We start from the raw sequence: 14,678 nt of genomic DNA, 5'->3' as shown, positions 1-14,678 counted from the left end.
ACAGCCCCCGGGGCACCACACTCTACCTGAGGGTTGGGGTCCTTTGCTGCCACAAAGCCAGGGCCAGCAAAGTGCCCCCCTACATGCCCACACTGCTTCCTGGGGCTCCCTGTGAGCCCCTTCCCCAGGGCCGAGCCCCCCCACGTGGCTGAGCACCGTGCTGAGCCCACCCCAGCGGCTCTCATCTCCACGCCGGCTGCTCCTCGTCCTCCTTTTGCCTCTTCCTCCTCACGCACTCGCTTTGATCTTCCCTCCAGGGGCTTGCTGCTAAAAATTATCATTTTTGTGGACGTTGCTGCCTGTGGCTTGAGCAATGGCTTTCCTCCTGCAGGCAGCAGCTCGCACAGCTCCCCAGGGACCCTCCTGCTGCGAGCTAAGCCCAGGAGCCAAAACCCTGCAGGCTCCTCACGCCTCGCTTCGGGATGGGCTGGGACCCATGCCTGCAGCGTGGAGCTGAAGCTGGGAAGCTGTGGCCGTGCCCCAGTGTCCTGGCTTGTCCCAGGGCACGGGGCGTGAGGACAGGCTGGGAGCTGGGCGAGCCCAGGCCTGGGAACTGTCCCCTCTCGGTCCCGCCGGGCATTGGGGAGGGAAGGATGCAGCGCCCAGGGCCGCGGGGTGGGTGCAGCAGGAAGTCGGGCTTGCCGAGCTGGGTGTGGAGCATGTGGGGATGCTTGTCTGGGCTCCTGGAGCATTTTCCAAACACTTTAATTACAGTGATTTATATGGCAAAAGTGTGGGGGCGAGAGCTTGGGAAAGGCATTAGCAGGTTTGTTCCGAGGCTCTAATCAGAGGATGGTGATGTAGGGCGGTGCAGGGGGATCGCGCTGGGGCCATACATTTATCTCTAGCTCTGTTGGCCTGAACTGCGGCATCAGGACAGGTTTGGAGGATGCAGAGCCTTCCTGCTGTGCCAGGGGTTTGCTCGCTGCATCCCTGAGACCTTGGTGACACATGTGCTCCTGCAGGGAACAGCACCAGGAGTGCCACCAGCACCCTGCGCTCATCCCTTGCACTGCTCCCCAGGCAAGGTCTGCAGCACCTGAGCTCCTGAGCCCTTTCCCACCACCAGCTGGGCTGAACCCCCTTCTCCCAAGCCTCCATCATGTTAAATAAGTTCACTTACACCCCACCCCCCAGTTTGCTGCAGTGTGCTGGCTACAGAAACAGCAGCTCCCCAAGCCCAGCAGCCGGCAGAGTGTTGTGGGGCTGCAGAGCTCACTTTGAAACCTCAGTCCCCCCTGCCTAGCTTGCTCCAAGGAGACTGTCACTCCTCCAGCATCCTAATTACTCCAGAGGAAGCACGAGAAATGTCGGGCTGCTGTCCTGGCTGGTGGCAGCAGCAAACAGCCTGGCCCTGGGCGAGCCACGGCCATCAGCTGGGTGGCTCTGACCCCCTGAGCGGCCACCGGGCATGGCCCCGGCAGGGTGGCTGGAGCCCACGTCACCCCTGCTGCATCCCTGCTCCTTGGCCTGCTTTCTGATAAATAACCTTTCCCTGTCCTTTTTGACACTGATGTTTATTGATGGCTGAAATCCCTCGCAGCACCGCGCATCCCGCGGTCACGGAACCCAGCTCTGCTCGACCAAGCTGCCCACGGCCTCTCGGACACGCTCGCTCCCAGATGTGTCGGGGTGGCCACCGGCAGCATCTCCCAGCGAAACGCAGCACCAGAGACAGGGTGAAAAAGAGAGCGCTTTAAATAACCCTAACCCTGCTTCCTGAGGCAGCGCTGGCTCTGCAGGCAGCGCTGAGCATCACCAGCTCGGGCACAGCACCGCTGCTCCGCTCCGTCCGGCTGCATCCCGATGGCACAGGGCTCACCTCGGGGCCCACCTCTGGTTGTCCTTGGGGGGGAACAGCAGCTGAGCCTGTGACATGCCACGGTGCCACCACCGGTGGGGCAACCAGGGCAGGAGGCTGCAGGCCAGGGCTCTCCCAGCTGGAGCACGTCTGCACCACAACTGCACAGGTGCTGGGCGGCGAAGCGCCCGGCCCCACCTGGGCAGGAGTTGCTGATTAAGGGCAAGCACTCTCCTGCCCAAAGCTCACGTTCTCACTTAATTGAATCTGATTGATTGAGAAGCTAAAAGCAGCCCTGGCTTAGAGCGCTGCAGATGGTGCCTGGGAGCAGGGCAGCACGCTGAACCCTTAAAAGCATTGGCACCGAGGGCAGACGCAGCCTTGCTCCCTTCAAGTGCCTCCTGCGTCGTTATTAGGAATGGGAACCAGCAGCGGGGCAGCTCCAGGGGAATGTTATTTATCATCCTCGAAGGCTGCACAAACAACCTCTTATTCTTGCCCCCTCTGCCCTCGGTGGGCGGGCTGCGCTCCCACGGAGAGTTCAAGGGAAGGAAGTGTGCATCTGCGGGGCCGTGTGGGGGCAGCCGGCTCTGAAGTGGTCCGACCACGAGCCCCCGCGGCTGGGCACGGTGCCCAGCAGACCTGCAGCCCCAGCACGAGTTGCATGCGAGCAGTTGCATCCCCTGGCAGTGCCGGAGCGGGGTGTTGCAGGATCAGTCCCACCACAACCAGCCCTACAAGGGAAGGGGCAGGTGCTGAGGTCCTTCCAAGAGCAGGGGAAAAAGCCCCTGGGTGCTGCTGGCATCCCAGAGTGTCAGGATGCAGCGCTGGGGCATTGCCACGCCGAGTGGCAGCTCGTGCTCTGCAAAACGTGGCTCTGCTGGTGCAAATGACAGGTCCTGTGCACGCAGGGAGCCTGGCAGCAGGATGCCACCAGGCACCTCTCCTGATACTGCTTACCCCACCACTGCCCAGCCTTTGGTCACCTTGCGCTTGTCTTTTCGGTCGAGTTTTTCAATCTTTTGGTGCTGGCACCTCTGTAAAAGGAGGTGTGTGCTTTATTAACTCTGCTACTTTCTTCTCCACTAATTAAAATCAAATTATAGCTGATGCATGTTGCGTACTTCGCAGCTAGAGCAGCCTGCTTTCCTGCTCTGCTTTCTGAAATCTTTGGCACTGAAGAAATTAATTTCACCTGCTGGGCTGAGCACGGCGCAGCCCCACGGAGATGGGGGTGCACAAGATGTGGGGACCCCACGCTCTGGGCTCCACTCCTTGGGGCCATGCCAGGCTTCCCCAGCTGAGAGGAAGGGCATTAATGCAGCACCCGCACAGCTCACATCCCTTGGGCCCTGGACTCATGAGCTAGAGCCTGGTTGCACCCATCCTACGCCCATCAGGGCGCTGCTCACCCAGCAGTGCCTGCATGGCAAGAGGGAGCCCGAGGGTGCTGAGCACAGCAAGAAGCTCGGCTCAGCATGAACCTTGCTGTATGGGACCCGGGGAGAGAAAGGGGTGCCCCAGGCCAGCCCCCACCCAGCATCCCCTTAACGGAGCCGCTCCCTGGGATTTTTTTTTCCTTAGGGAAGCGGTAGAGTTCCTGCAGAAAGCCAAGGCTTCCCCCGTGGCCCCCGTGCCGGTGCTGGCAGGAGCCATGTTCGGAGCCATACATCATCGATGGAAGGTTCCTAATGATATATTGCCCTAATACATCGCCATGGCAACAGTGCTCTAATAATGTATTATTCTAATGTGTTACCCAAGCGCACGTTTTCCCCGTGATGTATGGCTGGGATCTCTGTGCTCCGCCAAGCCCAGACACGACAAAGCCACCCTGACCGCCACGCGCTGTCCCCAGTGCCACTGCTGCAGGGGACACTCCGTCCACCCCGGGAACGTCCTGGTGCTGGCACCACCCTGCACAGGGGGGTTTGTGGGGTGCATTGGGAAATAATGAGGTGCTTGCTCCCACCTCCTCGGGCGTCCTCGGGCAGAGCTGGGACCATCGTATGGGCACGAGCGCCCTGCTGGGCTGCCACCATCGCACCCCGGGGCAGAGGCACGGCGCTGGTGCGGCCTGAAACACATTCCTCTCCTGTCATTTGGAAAGTTCAGCAGGGGAAGTGACGGCTGGCTTGTGCATTTCTCCGGCCCCTTCCAAGGTAGCGAGGCCACCCAGTGCCCTGGGTTCGCTCATTAACAATGAAAATACCAGCTGGAATTCTCCTGCTGCCCGCGACAGGGGCAGCATTGTTTCCAGTTCACACTATCTTTTTGACCATTCAAATGCCATTAATTCAGTCACCCCAACGCGTAGGACAGTTATCCGAAATGTTTTCCCAAACAGCTCCGTGACTATAGAGCACCGATTCATAGCATTGCTCGGGGACATCTGCGCGGAGCGAGGCGCGGCGGCGAGCTGAATGCGCCTTGTGTGGAGCCCGGATTCCACCGAGGAGCGGGGAAAGCCGGCGGACAGAAAGGCTGAATGAATGGCAGGAGAAATCATTTCATCTATGCAAATCCCTGCCAAGCTCCCTGCGCAGCTGCCGTCAGCGGGGAGCTCAGCCCCGCCACGCAGGAAGATTTTTGTTGTGCGCCGAGCGGCTGCGCCAGGTCCCGCGGCCCCACAGCCCCCCCAGCTGCTGCCCCCTGCGTCCGCTGCACCCGCGCTGAGACACCCGGCCCTGGCAGAAAACCCCGAGAGAGTGAAAGCTAATTACCGGCTTAAAGCTAATTACACCTTCCTTGGCCTTAAAAGGAGCAGCAGCGTTGTGTGGCTCAGCGCTGGCTGCAGTGATTAGAGCGGCAGCAGCGGCGGCGATGCTCTGGGGACCTGGAGTGAGCCCTACAGGGACCTGGCTGCCCCCCAGGATGGTGACAGCGCTGCCCCCCCCCCTGCCAGCAGCACGGCTGGGAGGCAGAAAGGAAAGCATGAGTGGAGAGCGGGGGCTCTGCAGCCTCAGGTCCCACACAGGAGGCTGAGGAGGTGCAGTACCTGCGGGGCTGGAGGCGATCCTGGTGAAGGGACAGCGAGCTCGGGGGCTGCGGGGTGCTGTGCTCATCCTGCCTGCCACAAGGCAGCAGCTGCTGGTCCCCAGCCCCAGGGTCAGCCCTGCTGTGTCTGCCCAAACCCACACCAGCACACGGGGACAGCATTGGACCAGACACTTTGTGTTGGATCAGGCACTCCGGAGACCCAAAGCTGGACACCCAGAGCAGGGTCCCCCCGGCACAGAGCAGCCCAAGCATCCCGCCTGGGCTCTGCTGCAACCCCCCCATCCCCAGCTGCTTCCCCCAAGGGCCGAACCCCGCTGTGCCCCTGCTGCTGAGGGCTGCAGGAGCCCTCCCCGCACCACCTCTGCGATGCTCCCGTGCTGTGCCTTGGCAGACCCCAGCCTCTCAGCACTTCTGGGGGACGGCAGTGACAAATTACAGCATCTGCAGCAGAGAAACGGAAACCGAGGGACCGAAGGAGGAATGATTGCATTATCAATAGCGTCTCCAATAGCTGATGGATGAGGGCACCCAAACGATTTTTAAGGTTTCAGGAGAAGCCTTTCCAAACCGCAGCGTGAAGGCAAAGCCTGTTTTAATCCAGGGTGTCCAGGGGGATTCGTGCAGGGATGTGCACGGCGATGCTGGCCGCAGGCAGCCCATGTGCTCAGCACCCGGCTGCACAGCAGCTGAGCAGGGACCTTCCCCTTGTCCCATGGGGACAGGAACAGCCCCGAGAGCTCGCAGAAGGGTGCACACACTGACACGCGACTCTTCCAAACTTCTGAGCTTGTTCACCACCAGATGAGTGCGTGCTCACTATGAGGTTTCTGGGAAAAAAAAAAAAACAACACATTTTTGGAAGGCATCTGAAGGCTGCCCACCTTCTGCAGAGAAAGCCTGCTGCTGTCACCCACCAAGTCTAAAAACATCAAGGAAAAGTTCACTGAATTTGGGGAGCTGGAGTTACACAGCGACAGCCAGCCTCTTTTAATGACATGGAAAAGTTTCCTCCCAGAGGCAGGGTGCAGCCACCCGCCCCGTACGGCGATGCCCCAGCCCTGCAGTGCCGTGGGTCGGGCACAGCCGTGGAAACGCTGCCGTGGGGGAAACGGCTCTGTGCTGAAAACTGGCAGGTCTCCAGGCTGGGGTTTCAAGGGATAATCTGTAGATTGAATGTTAATAAATATTATTGTTATTAGCTGGAAGGGCTGCACTGACTTCACTATGCTGCTAGTAACACATCTTGATTTCCCCCCCCCGCCCCCCCATACCAAATGGAAAGGGCAATTCCAGCCCAGCTGGTGATTCAGGAGCAGTAACTGGAGGTGTATGGGCACAGATGATCCTCACTGCACCCAGCCCATGCCACTTGGCCTCAACTGCTTCAAACCCTTGCTCAGATCTTTGTCTCACCTGGCTCCCGGCTGTCCTTCCTCCTGCAAACTCATTGTGCTTCGTAACCATCCCCGGCCCTGGTGCTCCAGAGGGCAGCAGCATCAATGGGATCTCTACTAGCATAAGTTATTTTTTAGCTAAAAAAAAAAAATACATGTTTTTTTCACTGTAGGAAAGAGGCAGGCAGGGGAAATCCTGCCATTCCTGTAGCCCCATCTGGGGAGCTGGGGCTCGGCTGGTGGGAGCCTGTTTTTGGGGAGCACTGCTCGGGGAGCAGCAGTGTCCTGGGAGAGCTGAGCAAGGGTGCTGCAGCAGCACCGGCCAGGGCCCCGCAGCCCAGAGGGGCCTCTCGCCCTCCCCAGAGCACAGCAACCCACCGTGATTTATGTGGCACTCGTGCAATTGATGTGCTTTGTGCCTGGGGACAGTTAAATGGTAGCTCTGTCATTAGTTTAAGCAGAGGTTAAAGGTGATCAATAACAAGGGTTTCATGCCCAATTGATCACCCCTCGCTATTTATTTCTGGCTTTTGCTTTCCATCCCGTGGTGCTTTTAGAAATAGTAATTAAAGACATAACAAGTGTTCCACTAAGCAGAATATCAAACACTCCGGGGATCGATCCCGCACGCTCCCCTCGGTGCCGCTGACCTGTGCCCGTCCCCAGCAGCAGCTGGGGGCTGCAAGCCCCCGCCTTGGGGCACAGCGTGGTGGAGGGCACGGGGATGGGGGCATTTACCTGCAGAGCTGGTGCGACCTTTTTTATTCCTGCAGCACCCAGCTGTGACCCCAAATCTCAGTCCCACGCTGCGCCCCGGCACCCCCAGCTCGCCCCAAACGCAGCACCCAGATGTGACCCACGGAGAGGAGCCCGCGGGCTGGCAAATATTCAGGGACAGTTTCAGGTTTTGTCTTTCTGGTGGCGGCAGATGTCCCTGGCTGTGCCTTCATCAGCAGGGACAGACAGATGCAGGGTGGGAGAGGGCAGGGTGCTGTGCTACCAGCACAAAGACCGAGGGAGAGAGCCCTGGCGGTGGGATCCTTTAGGAGCTGGGAAGGTTCACATCACGACTCACCACGTTAGGAGCTAAGCTGCTCCAGGGAGCTGCACGTTCTCACTGGAAAATGAAATTGCGTGTTGCTGCTGAGAGCAAATAGTAATTTTAAGAAAAAAAAAAAAGAGCTCAGAGTCCTTCTGTCAGGAGTAAATCCCCTTTGTGCTGCCGTGCCCCGAGCACGGCTCTCACACCTACCTCTGGCCATGCAGCGCAGGAGGGATGCGGCGCCGCAGACGCCCGCTGCTTCTTTTGGCCCCGTTTGCAGCAGGAGCATCCTCCACAGGGAGGACGGCGTGCAGGCTGCTCTGCGGGCACCGGCGGGCTCAGCATGTGTCCTCCGTGCAGAGGAGTGCGGGTGACTCCAGCTCCGCTCTCTGAAGTGACAACATTCGAAGGAAAAACCCTACAATGGAACACCCCGCGTGGTTTGTGGCCCGCACCACGAGACACGAGGTTTGCCTGTGGTGGAGGTTGGCCGGGTCACGCCGCCTGCCAGGCTCCCAGCTCCTCCTCCGTGGCTGCAGGGACCGGCAGCAGCCGGGCTGAGGCACAGCAGAGCCCCGAGCATCACCCAGGGGACCATCAGCACCCCATCAGATCCCCCCAGGCTCCGCAGCACGAGCCGGTGCACCTGATTAGCAGAGAAATGATTGTATGTGCCCAGATCAGGAAAACAGAAGAGGAAAGCAACAGGAGGTCTGGGAGCAGAGTCCGGGAGCTCCGATACCCTGATCGGGAAGTCTGCTGCTGCAGGTCCGACCACTGCCCCTGGCACTGCAGCTCTCCCACTGCCCGTGCTTCTGGCAAGCTACTTGAAAAGCCACCGCTTCTGTTTCCATGTTTTTTAAAAATGACTGAACAAAACTTTTCCACTTTATATATGTAATTAAAGACCTCTGACACAATGGCTCCTTAAAACCAAGCCTGCGAGTGACTGCAAAAGATGTAAATGTGGGAATCTCAACTTCTCTATTTCCTAGAGTTTTTTGGCTGCAAATTTAAATCCAGCACCATCTCAAAGCTGCACGAAGGGTGAATAGGAGGCAGTAATACACACTGAGCTCAAGGCACTGAGAAGCCATAGGATTAATACACAGAAATAATTAATACACAGAAATGAAAAACTGCCCATTGCCTTCCTCACACCTTGCCGAGATCCCCTGGTGAGGGGCAGGCACTTCCACAGAGCACCCAATGGCTCTGGTGCATGCTCACGACCTCTGCAAGGGTTTGGGCACCGGTTTGTTCCCTTTCCAAGCACCCAGCTGTGCAGGATACGGCCCCCGGGACAGGGAGCTGCAGAGCTTCAGCTCCCCACAGCCCTTCCTAAACTGCTGACAAAAAAGCCAGCCTGGAAGCACTGCAGAAGAAACACTGCTCTTCGGTGTGCTGCCTGCTGTCCCTTCTGGCCTCACAGCAACCGCTGCAGGGATTAAAAAGCAGAAGGACCTGGGAGAGCAGTAACCTGGCAGAGGGGTCGGGGTGTGCTGGGCTCTGTGGGGCTGCAAGACCCGGCGTGTCCACAAGGAAACCCAGCGGGGTGCTGAAGGTGGGACACAGACAGCTTCAAGGGGCAGGGTGCTCCGAAACAGAGGGAAATTAATAAAAACACCTCTAATAAAAATACCTTTAAAGTTCGGCATGGACAGCGCTCTGCTCTGTAGCAGGTGCTCCCAGGTGCAGGAGCCAGGGCACTGCGCGCTAGCACACCCCTGCTCTGCGCCGCTTCCAGTGGCTAGCATTCGTTTTAACCAACCCCAAAAATAATGCGGTATCAAGGAGCATGAAACATTCATGAGGGCTGATCTAACGCGCACGTTGGATGTGGCGCGCAGCACCGCGCACCTTCATGCTGCCTCTGCAGCCTCGCAACCCCCGTGCCCGACGTGAAAGGCTGTGCGGAGGAGCCAGCTCTCATTAGTCCTGATTGAAACGAGGGGGAACTTTTGCAGGCGAGTTTCTATGAATCACAACAGCAAACATCTGCCGATGTGGGGCTGCCCTCATTTGTATTTCTGTGCCCAGGTGAGAGCCGTGAGCAGAGTTATGCCCAGCAGTAAACGACAAGCGGGAGCGATGCCGGGTGCCCGCACATCAGCGCAGCTGCTCAGTGCCGTGGGGTCGTATGAAAGGCTTAAGGAGCTGCTGCCCCGTGCCTTCCCCAGACACACCATGGTGCTGGGCAGAGCCCGTGCCCTGCTCCTGCAGCTCGTTGGGGCTGCCCCTTCCAGGCGGCTCTGCCCGGCCAGGTCTGAGCAGCGCTACGAGCATCAGCCAGCCCAGACACCGTCCCCTGCGGGCACGTAGCCGACACTGGGGGCTTACAACAGCCCCCCGGGTCCTGCCTGGAGCTGATCAGCTCCTGGGTGCGCTCCCCTCCTGCACCCGAACCCCCAGCATCAGCCCCGGTTTGTCAGCCGGGACGGGCTCATCTCTGACACCCGGCTGCAAGGAGCAGAACGAGGCGGGCAGGGGGCTGCAGCTCCCGCGAGTGCACAAACCCCTTCTACTGCCGGTACCCACGAAGTAACAGCACCGACTGAGCCTTCCCGGGGCTGATCCAGCCCCAGCCAAGCAGCGGCAGCATTAGCGTTGAATTAAAGCGCACGCGAACATCGTTGGCGTTAGCACAGAATTAAAATACACACTCAAGCAGGCGGTGCTGAAATCCCTCCTTGCAGGAGAGCCAGCGAGCAGGGACGGGCCGAGGTGGGAACAAGCTTCCAGGGTGCTAACGCTGATGCTCCACATTTAGACGTAGAAATGAGCTCCCGCTGCTGCTTTAGCTACTCAGGGACAGTCTGCACGGCCGGCTGCGGTCAGGCTCTGAGCAGGTTGCGGTGAGCAGAAGAGACCGGATTCTGCTGAAAGCATAAAATGAATACGGCATCAATAATTACACGAGACCGTGGCTAGCAAGGCAAACTGCTGGGCTGGAGTCCCTCCCGCAGTTCTTACAGGACAAGCACACCCTGGGCTCGCAAGTGGCAGCGGTAATGGTCTAAGACGAAATCTTAGAACCAAGGTGGATTTTGGCACGGCACAACCTTTTCCGAAGCACACAGGAAAGCCGAGCAGCAGCTAAGCACCTTCCCCCTTTTAAAATATAAAATAAAAAAATAGATGAACAACGGTCTGCTGAATATTGCCTGCTTTAGAGAAAAATGCAGTTTCCTAAAATCACTCATACCCAGCCTAGGGCAGAGCAGCTCCTTGGCCACCGCCTCACCTCGACAGACCCCGGCCCTTGCTTCCCAGCCAGGAGCAGGGCAGGGAAGCTCGGGGCACGGCCGCTCACCCTGCAGGGGACGGCTTCAGCCTGGTGCTGAGCAAGCGAGGCCAAAGCAGAGCCCCCGTGCACATGGAGAGCTGCGGAGAGCTCCCACTGGAGTTGCAGGCAGCAGCACCCAGCACCTCCTGGCCCTGGGTCACAGGGCAGGGATGTGCAGAGCTCCCCTGCCTTTTCCTTGTCTGCACGTCCTGCTTGGAATATTCTTCATTGTTTGTGCATGGCTAAACAGCTCTTTATACGTCTGCTTTTCCTTCGTGTACCAACATCACAGTCCTACCTTCACGTGCTCGGCTCCTGGTCCAACCGTACAAGCTCACACCTTCACTTTAGTGAGAAAAAACAAAAGCAAAAAAAAAAGGAACACCAAACAAGAGAAAAAAAGCAACTCTCCCTCCAGTAATTGCTATTTAATCCTTGACCAAGAAAGCTAACAAGTTCTTCTAAGTGAGGCGAACCTTTGGGGCATGTGCTTCGCAGAGCAGCTGAGCACCGCGGCGCTGCACAAATCCGATGTCTGAAGTCTGTTTTATTTTTGCTGCTCAACAGCACGAGAGAGCTAACGCAGCGGGGCCGCCAGCGCCTCATCCAATCTGACAAAGCGCACAACCCAAGGGTGCTCGTCCTCCCCGGCACTCACAGCGCATCTCATCCATTACAGGAACGCGATGTGAAAACTGACCCTGCCCTCCCAAGTGTTAACGCGGATCCTCTCTGCCAGGCAGGTTGGTTCAGAGAGAGGCTACTGAAATCACCCCTAGCCCAGAAAAGCCGTGCACTTACTCGTTCAATGCAAACCAGAGTTTGTTTCCTTGAAAAGGGATAAATATATACAGCCTTTTGTTTGGTGGTTCTTCCTTACAGCCCGGCTGTCACAGAGATTCTTAAGGAAAGGCTGCAGAGTTGCAGCGTTACCAAACATCGAGCACAATGGGCTGTGTGTGAAGCACACAAAAGAACAGCTAAGGGAAGATTTCAGAGTTGATAATAAATTTAAACACTTGCTCGACGCATCGACTCCAACCCTTGTCTCCATGAATTTATCATCACCCTCCTTCGCTTCTTTTTTTTAAGCAGAGTATGAAAATCTATTGCATATGCTCAGCGATTCAGAAATTAGAAAATACTCAGTAAACACAGAAAAACTTTTGGAATTCAGGACTTCTCTAGCAGCCCTACAACCCTCTGCTTTTTTAGAAAAAAGTCACACTAGCAAGAAAAGGAATCAAAGCCTGAAACAAACCTGACAAAACACAGAGTGCCCATCGAATCCTTCACGTGTGATTTCTGCCTACGCTCTGCACCCCAAGGAAAGTTGTGAACGCGCTGACCTGCGGCACTGGCCAGCTGATTTGTTCAAAGCCAGCCACTGCTCTGCGTACTTGCAAGCAAACAGGGGGTTAACGAAATAACTGCTCAGAGTGACTTTATTTCAAAAATCTCAAAAACAGTTTAGCAGAATTTTGAACGAGCAACACTTCGTATTTCTGAAGGGTCCAACGCGGAATGCCTACAGTGAGAGATGTTGAGAACGCAAGAATTCATAGCATGATCTACTGCAAATGCGCTGCTGCTCAGGGAAATTTACACACAGATACACCCCAAAGGCACAGAATGCAACAAAACCAAGCTGTAGCAAACAAGGATTTTCATGTGGAGATTTTAAAGCGTAAATTACATTTGATATGTAAAAAATACATATATATCTGAATTTATACGCAGGGTTATCGCTAGGAGATCCCTTTTCAGCCTGCTCTTTCACAGCATGTACTTTGCACCAAGGGTCGAGCAGGGAAACTAGCAAGTGCCAGACGTTCAAGACCATAGGTTAAGTTCTCTGCTAAATAAAAAAAAGCATTTGGTGCTTTACCACCGGATTTCAAAGTATTTCCCCAGTGCAAGAGCTCTGCATAGGCACGTTTCAAAAGTTCTCCCGACACACACAAAACACCACCGGAATCAAAGGACCCGCAAAGGCAATCTCAATCCTCACGTGCAACTTTTCTTGGCGTCTGCTGCAAGAGAAGAGGTTAAGGAGGGCTGCGAGCTGATCCTTCCACAGAGCACGGCAGCGACATTTTCAGCCTCTCTTGGCGTAACCACAAACCAGCGGGGCACGGAACCAAGGAGGGGGAAAGCGGTGGCATCGGAAAACCCCGGAGCGCGCTTGGGGTGAGGAGAGGGAGTCTTCTTCGCTACCCCGCGGTGCGTTATTTCGGTGAGAAGAGGGGAGAAGTCATGCTTCCTGGACGGCAAAAAGTTGCGGTCGGGGCAGCGAAAGGCTCCGCACCCCCAGCGCCGCGCGTCCCAGCGCCGCGGCCGCTCGCACAAACGCCCCGACGGAGCCCCCGGGGAGCGGGGGCACAACGGGGGCAGCCTCGGGACAACGGCGACACCTCGGGGGTCACCTCGGGAGCCCGGTCCCGTCCCCGCAGCCCGCAAAGATGACACGAGACGGGTTCCTGGGTAAATGGTTTATGTAAGTAATAAAATATTTACTATAACATAAATAGAAACGCACCCTCGCAGTCTACAGTGGTTTTTGCAATAAAGATACAAACAAAAAACCGAAACCAAAGGGGAAGGGGAGGGGGTGGGGTGGGGGAACGAACCGAACCTACCAACGGGAGGGGCAGAGCTCCGCGCACGGTTAGAAAATAAATAGAAACGGGCCGGGAGCGCGGCGCAGCGCCCTCGGGGCGAGCCCGGCGGCCGCAGCGGGGGCTCCGGCGGCCCCGCGGGGGGAGGGAATAAATTAGAGATCGCAAACCTTTGGCTACTTCTGCTGCGGCCGGCGCCCCAATAAATAGCGCTGCGGGCGGGCGGCCGGGCCGGGCCAGTCCGAGGAATAAATTATAAGGGCGGCCGCTCCCGCTCCGCCGCCGCCGTCGGGGCTCGGCGGCGGGGCCGGGGCAGTCAGGGCACGGCGGCGGGGAGCCCGTGGTGCAGCGGCGAGGTGTCCGCCTGTGCGTAAACGTCCTCCATCGGGGGGTGCGGGCCCCCGGCCGGCGTCATGCGCTTCTCCTTCTGCCGCCGGTTGCAGAACCAGACCCGCACCACCTCCTTCTCCAGCTGCAGGGAGTCCGCCAGGGAGGTGATCTCGTGCGCCGAGGGCTTGGGGCACTTGAGGAAGTGGTTCTCCAGGGCGCCCTTGACGCCCACCTCGATGGAGGTGCGCTTCTTGCGCTTCCTGCCCTGCGCCGCGATCTTGTCCAGGTTGGTGGGGCTGCCCGTGCTGGAGTCCGTCTCCTCCAGCCACTTGTTGAGCAGCGGCTTCAGCTTGCACATGTTCTTGAAGCTCAGCTGCAGCGCCTCGAAGCGGCAGATGGTGGTCTGCGAGAAGACGTTCCCGTACAGGGTGCCCAGCGCCAGCCCCACGTCGGCCTGCGTGAAGCCCAGCTTGATCCGCCGCTGCTTGAACTGCTTGGCAAACTGCTCCAGGTCGTCGGAGCTGGGCGCGTCCTCGTCCGACGGCTCGGGCGGCCCCAGCGGCGGCGGCGAAGCCGCCAGCTCGTGGCCCCCGGCCTCCTCGGCTCCCAGCGGGTCCCGCAGCCCGTGGTGCAGCGCGGGGCCGGGCGGGCCCAGCATGCCGTTGAGCCCCCCGTAGGGCTGCGCGTACAGCAGCGGCTGCCCCGACGGCGGCGACATGGGCGGCAGGTGGTGCGCGCCGCCCTGCGCCCAGCCGCCCGCCGCGCCGCCCGCCGCCGCCTGGTGCACGAGGTGCGGCCGGTGGTGGAAAGCGGCCGGCGGAGGCGGCGGAGGGGGCAGCTCGTCTCGGGGCCCCCCCGGGCCGCCCTTGCCGTGCTCGGCCGCCGCCAGGTGCGCCCCGCCGGGGGGTCCCCCGCCGCCTCCTCCTCCTCCTCCGCCGCCCCCGCTGCCCCAATCCGTGCCGGCGCTGGGCAGCCACTGGTGGTGCGGCAGAGCGGCGGGGGCCAGCCCCTGCAGGTAGTCGTGGTGCATCATCTTCTGCACGTCGCGGTACGTGGCGGCCTGCGGCAGCCGCTCCCCGTCGGGGTGCAGCAGCGCGGCGCCGCGCGGCAGGTACTGGGCGGCGGCAGCCATGGCCGTGTGCGCCGCGCCGCCCCGCGCCCCGCTTTAGAGCCCCGCGCCGCGCCGCCGCGCCGCCGCGCGCCGGGC

The 14,678-nt window shown here is 58.8% G+C and overlaps 1 protein-coding gene across 1 annotated transcript; it reads right to left on the bottom strand.

Moving 5' to 3' along the window:
• Nucleotides 1-11,954: 11,954 nt before the first annotated feature.
• POU3F1 (POU class 3 homeobox 1) lies at nucleotides 11,955-14,649 on the bottom strand. Its single transcript, XM_035345779.1, has one exon. The coding sequence runs from the start codon at nucleotides 14,601-14,603 to the stop codon at nucleotides 13,458-13,460; it is 1,146 nt and encodes a 381-aa protein (XP_035201670.1). The 5' UTR covers nucleotides 14,604-14,649; the 3' UTR covers nucleotides 11,955-13,457.
• Nucleotides 14,650-14,678: the final 29 nt, after the last annotated feature.

The sequence above is a fragment of the Oxyura jamaicensis genome, chromosome 23 (genome assembly GCF_011077185.1).
Source record: "Oxyura jamaicensis isolate SHBP4307 breed ruddy duck chromosome 23, BPBGC_Ojam_1.0, whole genome shotgun sequence".
Lineage (NCBI taxonomy): Eukaryota > Metazoa > Chordata > Aves > Anseriformes > Anatidae > Oxyura > Oxyura jamaicensis.
This window is presented reverse-complemented; position numbering and strand designations above follow the sequence as displayed.